This window comes from Artemia franciscana, chromosome 7, assembly GCF_032884065.1.
Source record: "Artemia franciscana chromosome 7, ASM3288406v1, whole genome shotgun sequence".
NCBI classification, from domain to species: Eukaryota; Metazoa; Arthropoda; class Branchiopoda; order Anostraca; family Artemiidae; genus Artemia; species Artemia franciscana.
The window spans coordinates 36120197-36141283 of NC_088869.1; the positions used below are offsets into that span (position 1 = coordinate 36120197).

At 34.6% G+C, this 21087-nt stretch overlaps 1 protein-coding gene across 5 annotated transcripts in view; it reads right to left on the minus strand.

Moving 5' to 3' along the window:
- Positions 1-21087, minus strand: part of LOC136029215 (kinesin-like protein KIF26B) — a 262695-nt gene that overhangs the window by 12845 nt on the left and 228763 nt on the right. For all 5 annotated transcript variants that reach the window (XM_065707416.1, XM_065707417.1, XM_065707415.1 and 2 more), the window contains 2 exons: positions 3789-3995; positions 1121-1275 (listed from right to left, as the gene is read on the minus strand). In XM_065707416.1, the coding sequence (XP_065563488.1) occupies positions 1121-1275; positions 3789-3995 (362 nt within the window). The remainder of the gene's footprint in view (positions 1-1120; positions 1276-3788; positions 3996-21087) is intronic.

Sequence of the window (21087 nt, forward strand, 5' to 3'; positions counted from 1 at the left end):
CATTCAAAGGTAAGATTAGTCGAGCAATTTATGTTCAATCACGCTTCGATCTTCCTGATGTCTATTATGCTGCTGATCCCCTTATGAGTACATCTTAGCTAACGGTTTTTGCAATTACCTCAGATGTGTGAAAGTGTCAGATTCAACCTTTAGTTACAGTGACTACATCCCAAATAATATTTAAAGATTCGAAACTGTAAAAAACATAATATAACAGATAATATAAGAGACAATAGGATAACATATTCAACCCCTTCAATATTCAAACTAAAGTAAAGGATTAGCTGGTGACAGGGGAACAAAGCAGGATTAAAACAGAGATCAAGTAAGAGAAAGAGAGCATACAGTACAGAGAATAAGAGAGACAGAAGAAAAAGACTGGGAATTTGGAGAAACATAGAGAGCTGAGTAGCAGAAGATGCAAAACTAACTAAATAATAACATCTTCAGGCTTGAAAATATTGCAAACATTATCTAGAATTTCTCAGACACCAAAAGGTATTTGTTAGATTAAATTGCCATAAAACGCTTCTAAATAATAAGAAAAATGTAATTGTTACCGACAATTTGTGAATCTTGCTTCGTAAGCCCTTTTTTTCAAGAACTATAGAAACAAAAATCAAAAGAAAGGAAACACAACAATAATAATAATAGTGACAGAAGTATACATACGATACGACAGTATTGGGTTTTTTTTTGCTAGACCCTGATATGTAGTTGAAAGATCATTTGTTGAAAGATCAAGAAAGTTGAAAGGTGAAATATGATATTCAAATAATTCGCTGCTAAGTTGTTCTTAATCATCACTGTAGTGGTAAGCTGTTTTAATAATAATAATAAAAAAAGTTACAGTTTATACGAAAATCCTTTTTCCCTAAAAAGTAAAAATATCGATTTTATAAAAATCGATCAAGCGAAAAGAAAGTTTTAGAAAGGTAAAAGTTTAATAAAGGTAATAACTAAATATAGGTCATTAAGTTTTTCATTTTATAATACAAGAAACTTCTAAATGCAGCTGTAAAGAAAAAGAACTGGAAAGAAAATTAAAGGATATTATTTTATAGTTAAAATAAAAGTTTAATTTTCGAGTGTTTAAATTAATTATAATACATTAACAAACCTTTAAAATATGGACTATGTTCGTTTCTTTGTGTGGTATATGTTTTTGACCACTACATAAAGCCACCATAATATGACCTAATGCTGACATGGTAACTGGACCTCCAGAATTAGGATTAAAATCGAGTATGTGCAGCCTGGATCTTCCGCCAGCAACTAAAAACGATAAGAAAAGAGGTCAGATTATTGGAAATAGCAATTGACGGTGTTAATTTTATTAAATGAACACCAACATTGAAGGTCACCAGCATAGAATTGCGTCGGCGAACTCGTCATTCATTAGTTAGTGACCTAATGCGTAGGATATGGACTTACTTTGGTCATGTCCTTCGTATGAGTGACATCTCGAGGGGAGACACACAAGAGGTCAACCGAGACCCAACACACGACGGCAGTACGACAGGGACTTGAAAATTGTGGAGCTGTCTCTTCAACTACCGTGGGAGGATGTCATGGCTGCATCTCAGCTCCAAGATTTCTGGCGAGGCTTCGCTGACACCCTATGCGTCATTCCTGGTTCTGGAGGATCTAAGGCTAATTCTATTGAAAATATTATTCAAAATAACTAGTTATGCTGCTAAATATATCTAAAATCTTTCTTTTAAAGGTGAGTCGAAACAAGTGAAATAAATACAAATAGTCGTATTTACTAAGTCAATACGTTCCTGGGTAAAAATAGGATTATCCCTTTCTGCCTCTCCCAATGTCTGAACCTCTTTTAATAGTGTATATCACCAGTTCATAAATAAATAAATTGATACTTTATGTAACATCTGTAAAAAAAGGTCCTCCTGAAAGGGACATGCTGGAAAATAAAGTTCATTATCCTCGGATAAAATAACATAGTTTTCAAAACTCCTCAGTCACTCCTGTGTCACTCGATGACTTTAGAGAGAGAGAGAAAAATCGCTTTTGCCATAGACTTAAAAAAAAACATATACCACTGACTAAAGTTGGTCAATTTTTGCCAAAACCATCTATTTACTTGGTTTTCTAACAATTTTTTGAAACTCGTCAGATCTGAGGTCTCTTTTCTGAGGAAGTCTTTTTTTTTTAACGGTTAGTCTAAACAAGTAAAATAAATACGAATAGTCATGTTTACTGAGCCAGTACGTTCATAAGTAAAAATACGAGTATCCCTTTCTGCCTCTCCTAATATCTAAACCTCTTTTAATAGTGCATAGCACCAGTTCATAAATAAATAAATTCATACTTTATGCAAAATCTGTAAAAAAGCTCCTCCTCAAAAGGATATGCTGGAAAATAAAGTTCAATATCGTCGGGTAAAAATAACATAATTTTCAATTCTCCTCAGTCACTCATGCGTCACTCTTGATGACTTTAGAGAGAGAAAAAATCGCTTTTGCCATAAACTTAAAAAAACATATGCCATTGACTAAAAGTGATCAATTTTTGCCGAAACCATCTATTTAGTTAGTTTTCTTACCATTTTTAAAAACTTGTCAAATCTGAGGTCCGTAGTCACCCTTCAAATAGCATCCCTCACCATAAATCTGGGAAAAATATGCTAAGTTTATAATTATTCCTATAATTGAAAATTAATTCTCTTTATGTATTCACACCGAGTAAGTGATAGGCTCACAACAGGCACTTAAGCTTGGTTTTCTTATCTATCGGTACATTTCAATTCAGACGTTAGTAAAAACAAATTTGGTCCCTATCATCCTCCTCTCCTCTCACAATGACCGTGTCCAGGAATGGGGTTACCTATTTTGACCCCTCTCCCCTCGAAGTTTTTTCTGACTCGAAGAAAGGTAAAAAAAAATATACGTAAAACCGGAGAAAAATCCAGATACGACCCCACTTTCGCCAAATCTCTTTCAATGTGGCATGTCAATTAAGATTTAAATTATCTAAAAATTGCTAGTTTCTACAAAAATGACAATATAAAAAAAAACTCATTCGTGTAATCAATTAGAAAAATTTGTAGACAAATTAAAATAATATCTAAATCTACCACCTAAAAAGAAAATACTATATATTTTCACCAGCTAAAACACAATGAATGTCAGGCTATTCCCTCTAGCATTTTATTCAACAATTATGCGAGCAATCGATAAAATTTTGATATTTCTTGGAAGCCCCCCTCTTTTCCAATGCGTGCAGGCTTGACTGATAGTATATTCTTATTCTTGATTCCTATTTATTCAAACCCTTTTGATATTTCCATGTATAATATCTTCAGGTTCAAATATTACTTTTGATTGATATGTTTTGCTGGGAATATTAACTCTTAATTTAATAATAGTGCATTATCTTCAAATTGCAGAGGTAAGAAAATGAATTACTAAGGGGTCTTGAAATTTTGATTTACGAAAAGTACTCTTCGTACCTATAGCATTTAAAGCTGAATTTATCTTATTCTACTCTTTGAAACTAATTTTTTGTTGAAAAAATTTACCTCCTCCTATGAGATCTTTTCCACTCTGTATTGATAGTTTATTTTTTGATGAATTACTAATCTAAAAGGAATAGAAATTATTCTGTATATGAAAGGGGGCTTCCCCCTAGAAAAAAAATATAAAATGAATTACTAAGGGGTCTTGAAATTCTGATTTACGGAAGGTACTCGTCGTACCTATAGCATTTAAAGCTGAATTTATCTTATTCTACTCTTTGAAAATAGCTTTTTTGTTTAAAAAACTTACCTCCTCCTTTGAGATCTTTTTCCACTCTGTATTGATACAGATAGACAGTTAGTAGGAAATGAGAATTTTCATTGGTTCTATTTGCCAATGCTGCATCTAGTAGATAACTCGCTTTCTCAAGATTTGATGCCCGAAGCTCCCTGCATTGTTCTATAAAACCACCGAATATTGGATCTCTTAAGTAAATACTTGGAGATGCCTCACTTTCTAAAATAAAAGAGGAAAAATTATATTACAACTTAAATTAAGAAGAGTAAGTCATTCTTTTAAGAATCATGAAATGGGATTAAAAAAAGAAAATACTTGGAGATGCCTCACTTTCTAAAATAAAAGAGGAAAACTTATATTACAACTCAAATTAATTAGAGTAAGCCATTCTTTAAAGTATGACGAGGCGTGATTAAAAAGAAAGATGCCAATATAAAGATAACAATTAATAATTTTGAAAACAAATTAAGTTAATATCAGGTTTAAACACAAGTAAAGGATTCCTGAAGCATTACATTTAAAACGTACTGCAGTATTTCTCAGTTCCGTATTATTTTTTTTTTTACATGAAAAAAATATATAAGAGTTTCTTAATAATTGGGTGTTTCTCAGTTTCCTAATCCTTTAATTTTTACATGATAAAAAAACACATAAGAGTTTCTTCCAATTGGATTCTTTTATGATAGATGTTTCTTAGAAATTGATAATCTATGCTAAACTGATTGACTAGACATATTGTCCTCTAATCTGAAGAAATTTTTCTATTCCAGCAAGTTAGAAGAGTCGACAATTAAACACTGCTGAAATATATCCCTATTTCATTTACAGTTTGTTTTTAGCAAATTTATTCTGGCTTTCTCTATGAAATGCTATTGAATGGTATTAGCACTAATTAACCGTATTGGATTTGCCTTATCTTTGAAAAGCATTGTAATTAAGAATTTTGAAGGTATCAGGGGTACACTACAAAAGAATGTTTACTTTTGAATGATTTTCTTCTATCATTATGAAACATTACGCTTGATATTTGTACTAAAACACGTTAACGCTAGAAAAGCTAAACATTTATAACATTTCCAAACTTTCACGTCAATAATGTTATTGTTAACGTTGATCCAATTTTTTAAATCAAAGTTTTTGCTTGTTTGGTAGATAACCTATTTTTAAAGCTAGAATAACCTAACTACTAAAACAACTAGCTTCTAAAACTCGAAACTAGATAACCTATTTATAAAAAACTAGAAATCAATAGTCTTGATTATTTACTATATCAATTAAAGGAAAAAGCTTTCCACGAAAGAATTTTTTAAAGAAAAGTAGAATGTCATATTAAAACCTAAACGAGCAAACACAAAATCATACAATTATTCCAACATAAAAAAAAAAAACAGAAATAGCTATGAATGAATAAATGAAAACCTTAAATAAATTAAATACCGCACTCTTATTTCCAGACGCTCTTACATTTAAACCTTGATTAACGTTATGATTTAATTTTTGTAATGTGGTGTTGACGATATTAGGACAAATAAAAACTCAATCCTAGTTTTAAGATTGACTTGAATTTCCCTTATTTTTTTTGGTTCTAGAATTTATTTATTCGTTCCTTGCAGTATCTGTTACTTTTACACTTGATGTAAATATTCGGGTTAATTTTTGTTAATTTTGGGCCTAATTAATTCATTCATAGTAATTTCTGTTCGTCTTAAGTTTGAATTATTATATAGATCTATTTCTGCTCTTCTTAGGTTTTAACATGGCTCTCTACTTTTCTTTGAAAAAACATCGGTTTTTTAAAATATTCTGAAGGTGTTTTTAAGTGACAAAATTATACAAGAAAAAATATTTTTTTCTACTTGAGAACTAAAATCTTATATTAAAATAAAAAAAATTGGGAAAAAATTTAATATTCAGTCAAAATGTAAGATACGCTACTGACTTGTGCAATATTCTCAAAATAATATTGTTACTACAAGTTTTTTGTGAATGTGGAGTGAAATGATTGATGTTAAGAAGTACAGAAAAAGAAAAACGAATTTAAGAAAAGAAAGAAAAGGTCGGCGTCAAAACTTGAATCGGACAGAAATATCCTACGCACGAGGGCTACCACCCTCAAAGCCAAAACTGAACGTAGAATTCCAATGTTTACGACTCAACGAGCCTTTTCATTTCGAGACGCTGTAATAAAGTAAACCTTTTTTATGATAGAGCATTTATTCTTGAATTGAGATGAAGTAGATTCAAACGAGCGGAGGACTGAGTAGGGAGTAGCTCGCTTACTGTCCATTCTTAAGCTCTAACGTCGCTCTTTACTATCACGGATAAAAGTGGTTTACTTCGGTAATTTCTGAATGGTTTTAATACATATTCAGAGTTTCCCTAAATATGTCTTCCACGGCTTCCACCTTCCGTTCTTTTAAAATCTGTTTGATCTTAATATCAATTTTAAAACAATTTCTATTGTAAACTACCCTTTGCACAATAAGAAGGAAGCTGTCATCCTTCAAAATCTATATTTTGATGTTTAAGTCCAAAGATAATCCTCAAAAAGAAGAGAAACTAAGGGAACCCCCCTCCTAACTGATCCAAACTAACGCAGAAAGTTTGAAAATTTGGGTATAAAATGCCAGCAGTGCTCCCTCCTCTCCAAAAGAACATTAAATGACCTCCACTGAACTAGATGGTGCACTTCTAAGCTATAATGTCCAACCATTAGTATCTATCTTTTTCTATGTCTTTCATGTGTCAATATCTATGTCTTTCATCGATGTTATTTCTTAAATCATAACCACTGTTCATATGTGTTTATATGGACTGGGGGGCCTTCGGGACCCCCCCCCCCCGAAATTTTGTGAAATGTTTAATTTCCCCATAGTTTCTTGGGATTTCTAGCAAAAATAGGACGTTTATTAAGAATCTAGATGCATGTGTGAAGCCTTTTTTGGGGGTTTTACAGCATGCAATTATCCGGTCAAGTCACTGCCCAACTAACAATCCATTTCTGTCTAACTTTTATCCTCTTTGAAGTAATTAGTAATTGTACTATTATTTTTATTTTTGTAAAGAGAGTTTGCTTTCCACAGCAAAATAGAATTATCCTTGATATTAGGGCATTTATCCCTCCCCCTTTCAGGATAAAGTACAGCTTTTAATGGATCAATTTTGGAAACTATCATTTTTCATTAAAATCTATGTTTTTGCAATAGAAAAACTACCCCCCGCAGCACCCATATTGCACTGTTAACCCTAAAATTTCCCTTTCAGTGGGATATAATAGATTAATCACTGGTTCTAAATCGCTATGAACATGACCTGAGCCTAAAACGTACTTTTGAGGCTTCAGTCTTCTTCCTCCCATCCGCTACGATACTACAGATTAAAGTTAATCTGTATTCTCCGATATACGTGTTTTTTGCATTACTAAATAAAAAAAAAGTGCTACTTATATCTGCTGTTTCGTAGGTTTTGGCCCCCCCCCCGAAAAAAAATTTCTGCGTACGTGCCTGTGGACTATATCACTATTTCGTGGTAGCAAACAGTAAATAAGGAGTGATTCGTGCTAACCGTAACCAGAGCTCTAAAAAATAAATTTTTCTAAAGTTGCCACATCAGTGGCTTCTTGTGAAAGTATTCTTTTGCGGAAAGTTTTTTCTGTCAATTAATACATTGAATAATCAAGACTATCTATTTCTAGTTTTTGTAAAAATAAGGTTTCTAACATCCAACAGAGTATGTTGCTTGCATTGTTAAATATGATTTATTCTTGAAATACTCTTTGAGTAAAATAAAAGCTATAAAATTCTCCATAGATGCAAAAATAACCCCAGTACAAGCTGAGATGACTTGAACTACTAACGTAACTAAACGGAAATGATTCCAAAACTAAGCTGTCCCAAACGAAAACAATAGCCAAGAGCTCCGACGAGGTCGGAAGAGCCAAGAGCTTTTTCCCACCACGTTTCATTACGATCTCTCCACTCTAAGCGTTCTCCAAGATTTCCGGTTTCCCCCTCCAACTCCCGCCACTGTCACAGGATCCGGTTGGGATTTAAAATAAAAGCTCTGAGACACGAGGTTCTTCTAAATATCAAATTTTATTAGGATCCGATACCCCATTGGTAAGTTAAAAATACTTCATTTTTTCTAATTTTTTACGAACTAACCCCCCCCCTCAACTCCCCCAAAGAGAGCAGATTCGTTCCAGTTATGTCAATCACGTATCTATGACTTGTGCTTATTTTTTCCCACCAAGTTTCATCCCCATCTTTCCACTCTAAGCGTTTTCCAAGATTCCAGGTTTCCCCTTCAACTCCCCCCAATGTCACCGGATCCAGTAGGGTTTAGATTAAGAGCTCTGAGAAACGATATCCTTCTAAATATCAAATTTCATTAAGTTCCGATCACCCGTTTGTAAGTTAAAAATACCTAATTTTTTCTAATTTCGCCTAATTAACCGTCCCCCACTGCCCCCCAGATAATCGAATCGGGGAAACGACTATTTTTAATTTAATCTGATCTGGTCCCTGATGCTCCTGCTTAATTTCAGTGTCCTAGCTTATCTGGAAGTGCCCAAACTATCAAAACATGGACAGACAGACTGACAGAACGACAGAAATTGCGATCGCTTTAAATATTTACAAGCGATAGAGTAAGATCTGCACATACTTGTATTACATTTCTGCCTCCTGGTGTTGAATGTTATGTTTTGTTGTGAAGATTTGAATCTAATCTAGCCTTGAAGGGACGACTAAATGATCTCTCCTAAATTTTAACATAGATTAGTTCGTTTCTTTTTTTTTAAGCTACATGACTCCAGAAAAATTTGATTTTCAAGCTTAGTCGTTTTTTATTATTAAATTTTACTGAAAAAGAAGCCCATTGTCAGCTTAAATTCTAAGAACTCCAAGGAGTCATAGAGCTTTGAATTTTTTGAAATAACTGAGCCCTTGAGAAGTCAAAGCGATTAAGTTAAAGCTTTATATTTCATTGATATTTTAGCCTTAGAGCCATTTGTAGACTCTTAATTTTGTGCGTACATAAGGTTACTTCCTGGAAGTAAGATTATTACCAATGGAAACCTGGAAACCTGGATGGAATTTATTACCATCAGCTGAATTCAGCTTGGATTGTGAACAGCCCAGTAATTATTCATTTAATCTTTCTTCAAAAACTTCGTGATTAAACAATGCACAAAGTGAAATTACGATGAATTTTCCTCACCAGGCCATCTTGGTGTTGACGGAATAAGGTTTTTAGTATTCAATCTTCGATTTTAATAATCATCAAAACTCTTATTCCACCTAAGGCTTTTCCTTTCCCCTTGTTATCTTGAACTGAAATCTCTGCTCTTTATTTGAATTGAACTAGAAAAAAAGTGACTGGAGAAAATAACAGATTTCTTTTCCAGGAAAAATGGTGCCATCTTCAGCTTTCATCGACATTGTGTTTGTAATTGAACGATGAATTCTTAAAGAACTATTTATGGAATATGTAACAAAGAAAAAAACTAAACAAATTACAAAGAAAAATATAATTTTGTCCCTCTTTTTTTTTAAAGAATTTACAGAAAAATAATACCGTACAATATTTTTACTTTTCATCTTTTTACTGTCTAAAGTTGTAGGGTGAATTAAAAAAATATCCTGAAATAAAACTTCAATTCCCATGATTAACACTTCCACAAAAATTATCATTGAAGGTAACAAAGCTTTACAAATAATAGGCTATAACAAAAATTTTTGCTAAAAATATAGGTCAATCTCATTATCCAGGGTTATAATGAAAGGGTCTAGGCGTTTACACTCCCCTCGGAATATATCCCCGACCCAGGAAAATACCCCTCCCCCGCAGAAACTACCCAATGAAAAATTTTCTTCCTCAGAAACTCATTCTTTACGCTAAAGTCTGGTTTTGTCCCAATTCAGCGTGAAGAGAGAGGTATTGAGGAGGGGCAACCCACCTCGTACAGTAATATTTTCTTCTTGTTTTAAGTTTTAATGTTGCTCCTTACTTTCAGTTGAAAATAATTGATTTTTTTTATTCAATCTTGGGTAAGGGCCGGGGATTATAATTTTAGTAAAAAATCTATAATCCCTACACATTTGACAAAAATATAAGAGAAGTTAAAATAAAAAAAAAAAAAAACAATTCTTTTCTGGTCAATTTCCAACATGCTTTTTGTTAATACCCACAGACTTTCCTTGAGTAATAATTTACTTCCTTTACCAAATTTTTAAGCAGTGTTTATGAAACTAATTTTCAGCTCCATCAAGTGGAACTAAAAACAGAGATAGTAAGAAATTCGTTTGTGAAGCTTTCCGAAGCAGTTTATTTAGCAAAAACATGGCTGAGCACGTGTCCAACCTTTAAATTAAGAGAGTGCGTTTGATGCTTCGGCATATAAACATCAATGGCCAGATTTGAAGTTTTCCTGGGAGGAGGGGGGCTGTCTTTTAAATTGGGCTGAGGAAGGTTTTCTTAACGTCTGATTAAAAATATGGTTTGAAGAACCTTTGGACTTTATAGCATATTTTGTGCTGATAAGGTTGCTGACCAGTGTTCCCGTTTCTCCATTTCTAGTGGGTTTGAGCATAATTATGAATATATCTTTGGGAGTCGGTGTCTTCCCCCCAGAAAATTTCCCCCGCAGAAAATTGCTCCCGAAAAATTGCCCCTCTGGATAATTCTCCCAGACGCAAAATTGAGCTGCCACAGAGAAAGTACAAAGTAGGTACCTCAAAATGTCGATTAGATGTCTTAATGGGTAACAAAAGGACCAGATATTGAAAATAATTTTAGGACTGGGGCTTGCTGGTCTCCAATCATATTCAACTTATAAAAAAGCACTAGAACTCTCAATTTCTGATCGAATGAGCATCTTCTGAAGTTTAATAGGAATAACTTCTGCTAATTTTTGGGTTTAACGTTATTCTATGCTTTCATAATGACAGCGTAGACAAGAAAATTCCCAGACTCGAGATGGATTAATATTTATTTCTACATCCACCTTCAAGCCCCTTCCTTAGAATTAATTCTGTATTTACCTGAAGGCTCAATGCGAGTTAGGATGTTTTGTCATTAATGTTTTGTCATTAAGTCAAAACCATTTTAGAAAGTCCTTAAATAGTCTAGTATCCTTCACTGTACGACATGGAGTGAAAACTTTTGTTCTATTTCCAACGCTTGCCAGGAGCTGTAATTATTAGCTATTTTAACCTTTTTTTCCTTTCGGATATCCAATTGGAAGATGATAAAACCTTGTATGGACATTTTTTTCTGAAACATCGTAACGGAAGTATAAAAGCACTTTTTTGGTTGGTCTTGAAAATTGGAATACTTTATCTAATCTCTTTTTGATTGTTGAGCCTATAAATCGTACTCCGTAGAAGTTGTTTCTAAGACAACTCAGTGGAAAATATTATTCCAGAGGGGAGTTATGGAAAGTAAAAGAAAAGCGTATGGTTCTTTATAGAAGCCCAAGAGTATAATTATGCGAAATTGGAGAGTACGAAAAAGAAAGATAGAAAAGCCCTTCACTTTGGCTCTGTAAACACTTTACAATTCTGGAACAATATCACGTCTTCAGGAGAAAAATATTTATCATTGAAATTTTTTTTTTGTTCTCCAGAAAGCATAGCTATCGGCTATCACGACATGATTATTTTTCATTGTGCTATCCCCGTCGAAAGTTACGTTTAGGATATATGAAGTTGTTTCAACTTAGAGAAGATATAGAAACATATTTTTTAAGCTATGTTAATATAACTGAAAGAATATAACACCCTAGCATTGTCTTAGTAAAGAGCCATGTATTATTTATTCCTTCCTGTTTCCCGTGGCTACTTGATATGCAGGGCACTTTAGGAACCTTGGAAGAATTTAGTTGAAAGGAAACTGAAATTTCTAACCCATTCTTAAGCTTCAGAAGTAATTGAAAAACCACCAGCCCCACTCCCATCTCCTTATTGCAGCCTGCCTTCATAGCCACACATAACACTCGCTTAAAATTTTAGTATAGCATGCGAAAATCTAAGCATGCAAAAATACAAATGAATGTTCTTCGTTGACAACATTACTCCCACAGCCCTCATGGCAAGGGGCATAAATAATGGAAATTGCCAATCGTTTACAGATAGGTTTCATGTTGGAAAAAGGGTGGCATGCCTGATCTCAGATGTCTGATTGGCCTAAAACTTTCAGAGCTCATTCTTTATGCAAAGAGGATCAGATGGCTGAGAATATGCCAAAAAACTGTTGTCCTTTTGAATTTGAAACCTACAGTCAGAAGCCTTTGTTATTATTATTTTAATTGTTATCATTATTACCATTATCTGTATTATCACGGGTGGACTCATCAACTGAGTCGAAGCTCAGGTCACACGGGTCTATTGCTCTGCTACCTCTTCCCCCACAACAACAGAAAAAATGAAGGGAAAATGTTCTTGTCCTTGGTCTAAGAACACCCCAATGCACAAGAATAGACAAATACCGGTTCTTCCAAAAATATGCCGAAAAACTTTTTTCCGACTGGCTTAAAACTGGTTTAGCCTTCACTCGTAAATCTTGGCCAAGAGAACCTAATAAAAAAAAATGGAGGCACGGGCCTCCTAATATAGGGCTAAAAAACCTTAAGGGGGAGAAAATTGTTCCGTGCATTAGGGGGGGGGAGCTGTCCCTTTTTCAACTCTTACTCTTTACGCTAAATTCTAGAAGTTTTTAAAAATTCCTTATCATAAAAATTCCACGACCCTTGTGTTTCAGCAGTCATTCGTAAAGAGTTGTGACAAAAAATTAAAATTTAGCGTAAAGATGAAGATTTGAGGAAGGGAAAGTACCCCGGCCCTAATATACGTAAAAATTTCCATGCGTTTTAAGTTTTCATGTTGCTCCTTAATTTCAGTTGAAAAAACTTCTTTTTTTTATTTAATTCCAGATTTTTTTTTCAAATAATGCTGGGAAATCCACTTCCCCTACATAGAAATTTCCCTCCACGGAAAGTTTTCCCGCGTAAAATGCTCTCCTCCTGAGAAATTACCCCCAGATAATTCAATCTTTACTGCAAATCTCCCCCTCCCTAGAAAATTTTTTGCGGACGATTCCATCTGAAAAATTCTCCTCTGAAAATCTAGCCTACTTTCATTCGAAAAAAAGATTAATTTTTATTTAATTTCTGATTTTCTCTTACTGTATATCTCTTTATTTCTAATTTCAATCTTTACTGCAAATCTTCCCCTCCCTAGAAATTTTTTTTGCGGACGATTCCATCTGAAAAATTCTCCTTAGCCTACTTTCATTCGAAAAAAGATTATTTTTTATTTAATTTTTGATTTTCTCTTTAAGTCATGCCAGAAATCTTTCCTAAGTGGAAAATTTTCCCGGAAATGTCCATGTGCAATGAACAGTTTCTCCCTCGGAAAATCCCCCTTAACAAAAAAATCTCCCTGAAGATTCCAACTCCACTGAAAACTTCCCCTGGACAATTCGCCCAGAACATCTCCACGTGTAAAATTGAGTCACTTATTAGAAAGTAAGAAAATTAAAACGAATTTCGTATAGGAATTCTGGCAAATTCTCTATGTGTAAAATTTTGCTTGAAAATTCACCCTAGAAACTTCCTTTACAACGAAAAATTCTTTCCGTACCCCCCCCCCCCCCCAAAAAAAGTCAGTATACTCCCCAAAAACAAATACTATATCTAAGCAATGGACAAATTTAATAACTTGCAGCCCTTACCCCAGGGGCCAAGGGCGGTCTTGTCATCCCAATGACATGGTTATTGAAAAGGGCGTTACTGGGGGGGGGCTAGTTGCCTTCCAATCGTTTTGGTCATTTAAAAAGAAGACTAGAACTTTGAATTTCCTTTTAAATGAGCCCCCTCCCGATATTTTAAGACCACTAGTTCAAAATGACCGTCCCTGGGAAGAACAAAAAGAAACAACAAAAAAAGAACACAAATCTGTCTTCTAGCAAAAAATATAAAATTCTATATTTGTGCAGATGCGAGCTTGAAATCTCTGCATCAGAGTTTTCTAATACGCTGGATCTGATAGTGCGATTTACAATATTTTCCCTTGACTTTTTTGGAAATCGGGTAAATTTTCTCAGGTTCGTAGCTATTGGTCGGTAAAATTAGACTTAGTAATAGTTATAAACGACGCAGAATTCGCACGGGATTTTGATTAATGGATAATTTTTCTGGGCTCTGTCTGTTTTGAAGAGCGTTTTCGATCTGAAAAACCTCTTCATAGCTAATTTATCTACTATGGGTTGCCTCCCCGTAGTAGCATAATATTTGTAGGCATGAATATATATTGAGTCGGAGGTAATAGACTTGGGACCGGCTGTGCAGGATTTCGACTCTTGTTGATATAAGAGCATTGCCAAATACTGAAAACCAAGATGGGCCCAGGATTGCACAAATCCTCCATTCATACTGTAGATCCTAAGGACTTCTTACTGTCCGGTTCTAAGCCGGCTTAAGCACTTCGGTGTAAACTTGAGAAGATATGTTGATCTCCACCCTGCACTGGTATTCGGGATCATTGCTTTTCGTGAGGCCGAAATAATTTCAATGATTTAAAGAACATGACAATTGGAACTTGGAATGTTACGACGCTAAGAAATGACTATCGTTTCGACATTTTGACTGACGAGTTCAGACGGTTCGAACTGGAGTTATTAGGAGTTTCAGAAACGCATATCCCAGGAGTAGGAAGCATGAAATTAGGTGATATAGAGTTTGTTTACTCAGGCAGTAACAATGGGGTACATTGACAGGGAGTAGAGCTCATGATGGATAAGGAAGCTGCTAAGTCTTGTTTAAGCTGCCAAGGTATTAATAATAGAATATTAATTGCTCATTTTATGACTAAAAAGTTCAGGGTATCAGATACTAGTGAATCAGACAAATTTTACTTACAGTTACAGGAGCAAATAGACAGGGTCCCAGGTAGAAATATGGTGTTTTTACTAGGAGATTTTAAAGCCCAGGTCGGTAGAAATAGGGATAGATGGTATCCTAGCCCAGGTAAATTTAGTGAAGGAAAAGAAAACAGCAATGGCTACAGACTTTTGTAATTTTGTAGGTATAACTATCAAGTTACAACCAATACAGTGTTTGATCATAAAATGGCCCATAAGTTGGCATGGTATTCACGTGATGGTAAGACAGCAAGCCTCATTGCAAAACTGAATACTGGCAGGATTAATACAAGATACTAGGGTATATAAGAGTGCTGTTATTGATGTTAAAAATAAAGATCACCATCTAGTTGTGTCTAGGGTTAATTTAAAGGTGAAATTTCGGAAGGGTAACTACCTCCCGGGAAGTTATGATGTTGGTAGACACCAAGATGAGAATTTGAGAGAATCTTTCCAGGAACAGTTGAATAATAAACTTGAGAGTTTGAAGTTTGACAGTGTGGATGATGGTTGGACTAATTTTAGAAAAAAACAATTTGTGAAATTGCTGATGGTGTCTTAGGGAAGAAAGTTAAGACTGCAGCTAGGAATATTAGTGAAAAAGCTTTATGTTTAATAGAGAGGAGAAGGGGTTTTTTACAAGAATTATGTGAGTGATAGATCATATGAAAACAAAAGGAATGTAAAGAAAGGGGAGAACGGATTAAAATAGGAACTAAGGACGAGTGAAGTGGAGGCCATGGATAAAATTGAAGAGGATAAAATTGAAATTGAAGAGGAGGGAAAAACATTACGAACGTATCTCTCAAGATTCATAATACAAGATAAGGGAAATAAACACGGAGAGGAAAAAAATAACAAAAAAGAAAAACCAAAAAATACAAATAGTTATATCAAACCTTTTTTTAAATTATTTATACTCAATTGAACTAGCAAATATATAATACTATTATTACTTATATTAAAGAAAAAGAAAAAAAAAAGAAAAAAAGAACAAGAATAAGAAGAAAAATTAACCTAAACGACTTTTCACTAATCTTTTGAAGACCCCGATGGAGTGGAAATCTCTTATATTCTTCGGCAGGGAGTTCCAACACTTTACTACACATGTTACTACATGCGTATTTAGGGCTAAAATCTGACCTCACGGTTGGAGTTCCAACAACCAATAAAACTTCAGAGTTACGAGTTCCATGAAGATTTACACTAACTTTGGGTTGTAACAAATTCGAAAAACAAGAGGGAAGTTGACCATGAAGATATTTATGAATAAAAATAGCAGAAGATAGGAAATACTGTGGACGGAACCTAATGAGATAATTTGTTGACGTACTATTCGTATCTGAATAGTTTACTTTTATAGTAAAGCATTGTACTGGCATGTTAATAACTGAGAGGGAGTAGTCAATCCGGACTTGTCCCAGTTAGGAACAGGAACGGGGCATAGGTCTGAAAATTAATGTTAAGAATACTTTTAATTACCAAGGCAAGCATCACTTACCTTGGTAGTATTATTAGCAAAGAGGGTGGGAACAGTGAAGATATTAAAAGTAGAATAGCCAAGGCTCAGGGGTTTTTTCACAGTTAAAAAAAAGTTTGGAAGAATAGGAAGATAAGTCTGCAAACCAAGATTAGAATATTGGAAGGTACAATGATGACAGTGGTCAAATATGGCTGTGAAGCATGGGCGCTCCGAAAAGCAGATGAAGATTTACTAGATGTTTTCCAGAAAAATTGCCTACGGATTGTTCTGGGTACTCGGCTGACTGACCGTATTTCAAACAGTAAGCTGCACGAAAAATGTGGCTCAATCCCGCTTTCAAGGCTATAATTTAAGAAAGGATGAGATGGCTAGGGCACGTTCTGCGGATGAAGGATGACAGATTGCCGAAGATTGTCCTTCCCGGCCAGCCATCTAGGGCAAAACGGAAAGCAGGTCGTCCTCGTCTGGGGTGGGAGGATGTCATAAAGAAAGATTTAAACGAAACGGGAACTTCCTGGGAGGGTGCAAAGAGGGAGGCTTTGAATAGATTGGGATGGAGGAGGAGCATGCAGAGCTCTGTTGGCACCGGTCGGCTTGGTGCTGCGGTGAGTTATTAGCACTAGCAGTAGTAGTAACAAAATTCCAGTTTTTAGATTTCGGTTACTATTTGGACTAGTAGTCCCTACGTTTGTGTTACGCTTTTTAGGTTAGGGGCTACTTGGTAAGGAGCCCCTGGCAGATCTTGGCAACGAACTGTTAGATAAAATACTGTTATCTTGTGTTATTGAATATGTTATTGAATTATCCTGTGTCTTGAAAAAACTTCGGTACTTGTCTCTTATAGCCACCACACTGATGTTCTGTCGAGAAGCGAAGTTTGGTTAATGCTAATGAAATAAAACAAAATATGGTGAAAATATAATACTTAATCAACAAAATTATGAAAACTTCAACAAAGAATTATGGAAGGGGGGCCGCCCAGACCGCATTATATTAAATATTCAACCTAACATAGCCAAAATACCAACTAAATATTTAATTAAAATATAGCTACAATATAGTTTCCCACCGAGCCGAAGCTAATATTGTCTGGTATAAAGACCATGAAAACTGATTTTATCTCATGCTCGCGATTATGATCTTGAGCTGATGATTAAGATCTTGAATGAGGTGGCTATAAGACAACAGTACCAAAACTTCTATAAGACAAATTATCAAAACATTTACTTGGTAAGGAGCCCCTAATAGATCTTGGCAACGAACTGTTAGATAAAATACTGTTATATTGTGTTATTGAATATGTTATTGAATTATCCTGTGTCTTGAAAAAACTTCGGTACTTGTCTCTTATAGCCACCACACTGAAGTTCTGTCGAGAAGCGAAGTTTGGTTAATGCTAATGAAATAAAACAAAATATGATGAAAATATAATACTTTATCAACAAAATTATGAAAACTACAACAAAGAATTATGGAAAGGGGGCCGCCCAGACCGCATTATATTAAATATTCAACCTAACATAACCAAAATACCAACTAAATATTTAATTACAATATAGCTACAATATAGTTTCCCACCGAGCCGAAGCTAATATTGTCTGGTATAAAGACCATGAAAACCGGTTTTTGTTTCATGTTCGCGATATAAGATCTTGAGTGTGGTGGCTTGAGTGTGGTGACAAAAGTACCAAAACTTCAATACGAGGTTATGGAAATTTTGGATTTGCAAGTTTTTAAACGCGTTGTTTCTCACATTCATATTTCAAAACATTTTGAGTTATTTGCTGAAAAGCATTAACATTGTTGTAAAATTAATCCAACATGTTGTTTTTTCTTTTTCTTCTTCATATGATACATGTATTTAATTTCTACGAGTTAGCTCTTTTGAGCACGAGAAGTTACTTCATGCGGGTAATTTTTTAAAAGCACCGTATTCAATCAATAAATTATCATATCCTATCAAGCATATTAAGCAAAAATTTCTGAGGAAAGAAAAAACTCCTGAGTTTACATTTTAATAAGATTTAGTGCATAATGACATTCCAAACCGCAACACCAGTCATTACCTTCGCGTGAGAATTTATTTACTTTTAAGCATAATGCTAGTAGGAGGTTGGGAGCTAAAAACAAATAGAAAGCTCGTTGAAACTCCGTTGTATATAGGCAGCGCTTCATGTAGTAAAGACAAATAATCCTGTGTTAGTTCTTAAGAATCTCAAGAGCTATCCTAACACCTCCCTCTCCCCCGGAAGTAATGACAATACCGCGAGAACTTAAATGTTTGGAATAACAATACAATTTTTGGTAGCCACCCCCCCCCCCCGCCTCCCATGCGGTAGGAAAGCCATTCGACACACTGATGATTGAGCTGCATATGGTTATGTAATAAAGACCATACAAGGTTTATATTTCCCCTGTGTGACTTAAATAATTTTACAGGGAGCATTTTCTATATACTTATTTTGCAAATTTTGAAATAGGTATTTACTACTTGGCAGACTTGCCAATGCCGCATCGATTAAACATACAAACATTTCGTATAGGCTACGATCAGGTGTTTCTGTAAGAATTAACTTCGGCGAAGCATAAGTTACAAAATGTACAAAAAAGGTAAATTATGTGAAACATAAAAGATACTAAGATTGTTGGGGGGAGGGCTTTAGGATCCTTAAATATACTGTTTTTATCTGATTTAACCAGTAAAATAGATTAACAAGTCCTCTGTAACTTACATACGGCGCAGGGATTTGTTCTCACCCAGCAGTTCGGGTTACATTACAAAACATGAAAATTATATGAAGTAAGAGACAATGTTCAGCTATAATTCCGTTGATAGACACGTTATCACAAATTTTCTCAGGCCCCTAACTTTTGATGGGTAGGGCTAAATTTGATAAAACTTATATATTTAAAATTAGCATAAAAATTTGATTTTTTTGACGCATCTATTAGTATCAAAATTCCGTTTTTTAAAGTTTCAGTTACTATTGAGCTGGGTCGCCCCTTGCTTACAGTTCGTGACTACGAACTGTCTGATTTCAAACATAAAAGTTTCATTAGGTTTAGTTTTACCCATCAAAGGGTACGAGTCTGAGAAAATTGCCCTGTTGTTTCAAAAAAAGAGGAAAACACCCCCTAAAGGTCAGACTCTTAATGGAAATGATGCCATCAAATTCAGCGTATCGAAAAACCGTACTGTAGAGGTTTCAAGCTCCTATCTGCAAAAACGTGGAATTTTAAATTTTTTTGCCAGAAGAAAGATCACGGGTGAGAGTTTATTTATTTATTTTCCAAGGGTGATGTATCAAGCCACTGGTCCTAGAATATCAGAAGAAGGCTCATTCGAACGGAAGTTATAAGTTCTAGCACCGTTTTTAAGTGACCAAAAAGATTGGAGGGCAACTAGGCTATCTCCGGTGCCCCTTTTTTCTCAGATTGTTTGATCAAATTTTTGAGATAGCCACTTGGTTCAGAATAGTTGACAAGCCGAATAAACTATGCCTTCGGAAATACCATGACCCCCCAAAGCCGCTGGGAAAAGGCTTTCAAGTTCTAAAATGTGCTCATTGTTTACGTATAGTATTTGTTATTGAGAAGTATGCATAGATTTTTCAAGGGGTGGGGCAGTAAATTTTTTATTGTAGGGATTTTCCACTGGGGGAATTTTTGATAGGGAGGGAAGTTTCTAGGGGATGAACTTTTCAGGGGAAATTTTACACTGATGGAATTTACCAAAACTTCTGTACGAAATTCTTCTTATGTCCTGCTTTCTCTTTGCCAACTCAATTATACGCGTGGAGAGGTTAAGGGCAATTGTCCGGGGTAAATCTTCACCAAAATTGAATTGTCTAGAGAATATGTCCATGGGGAGGAGAGATTTCTCCTTGGAGGTGGAGACAAACTTCCTGGGGTTATTTAGAAAAACGATCAGAAAAAAAATATTTTTTTTAACTGAAAGCAAAGAGCAACATTAAAACTTAAAACGAACAGAAATTATTACGTAAATGAGGGGAGTTGCTCCTTCTCAATACTTCACTCTTTACGCTTCAGTTTGAATTTTGTCCCAATTCTTTAAGAACGACTCCTGAAACCAAAGTTTTGTTTAATTATAACAATAAGAAGATTTTTTTAAAGTGTTAAGAAACTTTACCGTAAAGAGCGAAGTGTTGAGGATGAGCAGACCCCACATATATGTAATAATTTCTGTTCGTTTTAAGTTTTAATGTTGCTCCTTACTTTCAGTTCAAAAACCTTGTTTTATCATTATGTCACGCACAGGCATAGGCTATTTATTTGATACGCCTTAAATCCAATTTTACATCTTTTAGTAGAGTCGGGATTGGATTTCACCTTGACTGAGAGCTAAATGGTACAATTAAATGAAATTAGGAAATCGTCCAGATTTGTTGACATAATGGACATAAAACAAACAAAAATGCAATCGGATTCATTATTTCCTTCATATGGAAGCAGTTCTTTCGATTTCCTTATACATTTCCGTAATACGTTCTTAATGCAGTTATTTGCTTCATTCATAGTCGAAAAATCGAATCAACGTCTAAAACCCTGCTTCATAATTGAATCAATCCTCAAAACGAATTAACGTGATCTTTTCTAGTTTTTCAGAGATTTCTTCAATCTACGTTCTTCTACAAGCGAAAGCTCAGACTATTAGTTACGGCGAAAGTGAATATTAACTTGGCATCTGATCGAACATACTTGGACGTTATTTGCTTAAAAAAAGCAAAAAAGAAGCACAAACAAAACTTGGATTAAAGTTTTGTCAGTGATTGATCAAAATGTGGATCTATTCGTCACTTATTAAACAAAAATTAGAATTGTTTTTGTATCAAATACATGACAATACCTAGTTTCCTTTAGTAAAGCGACTGAGTTTTGTGGGATAAT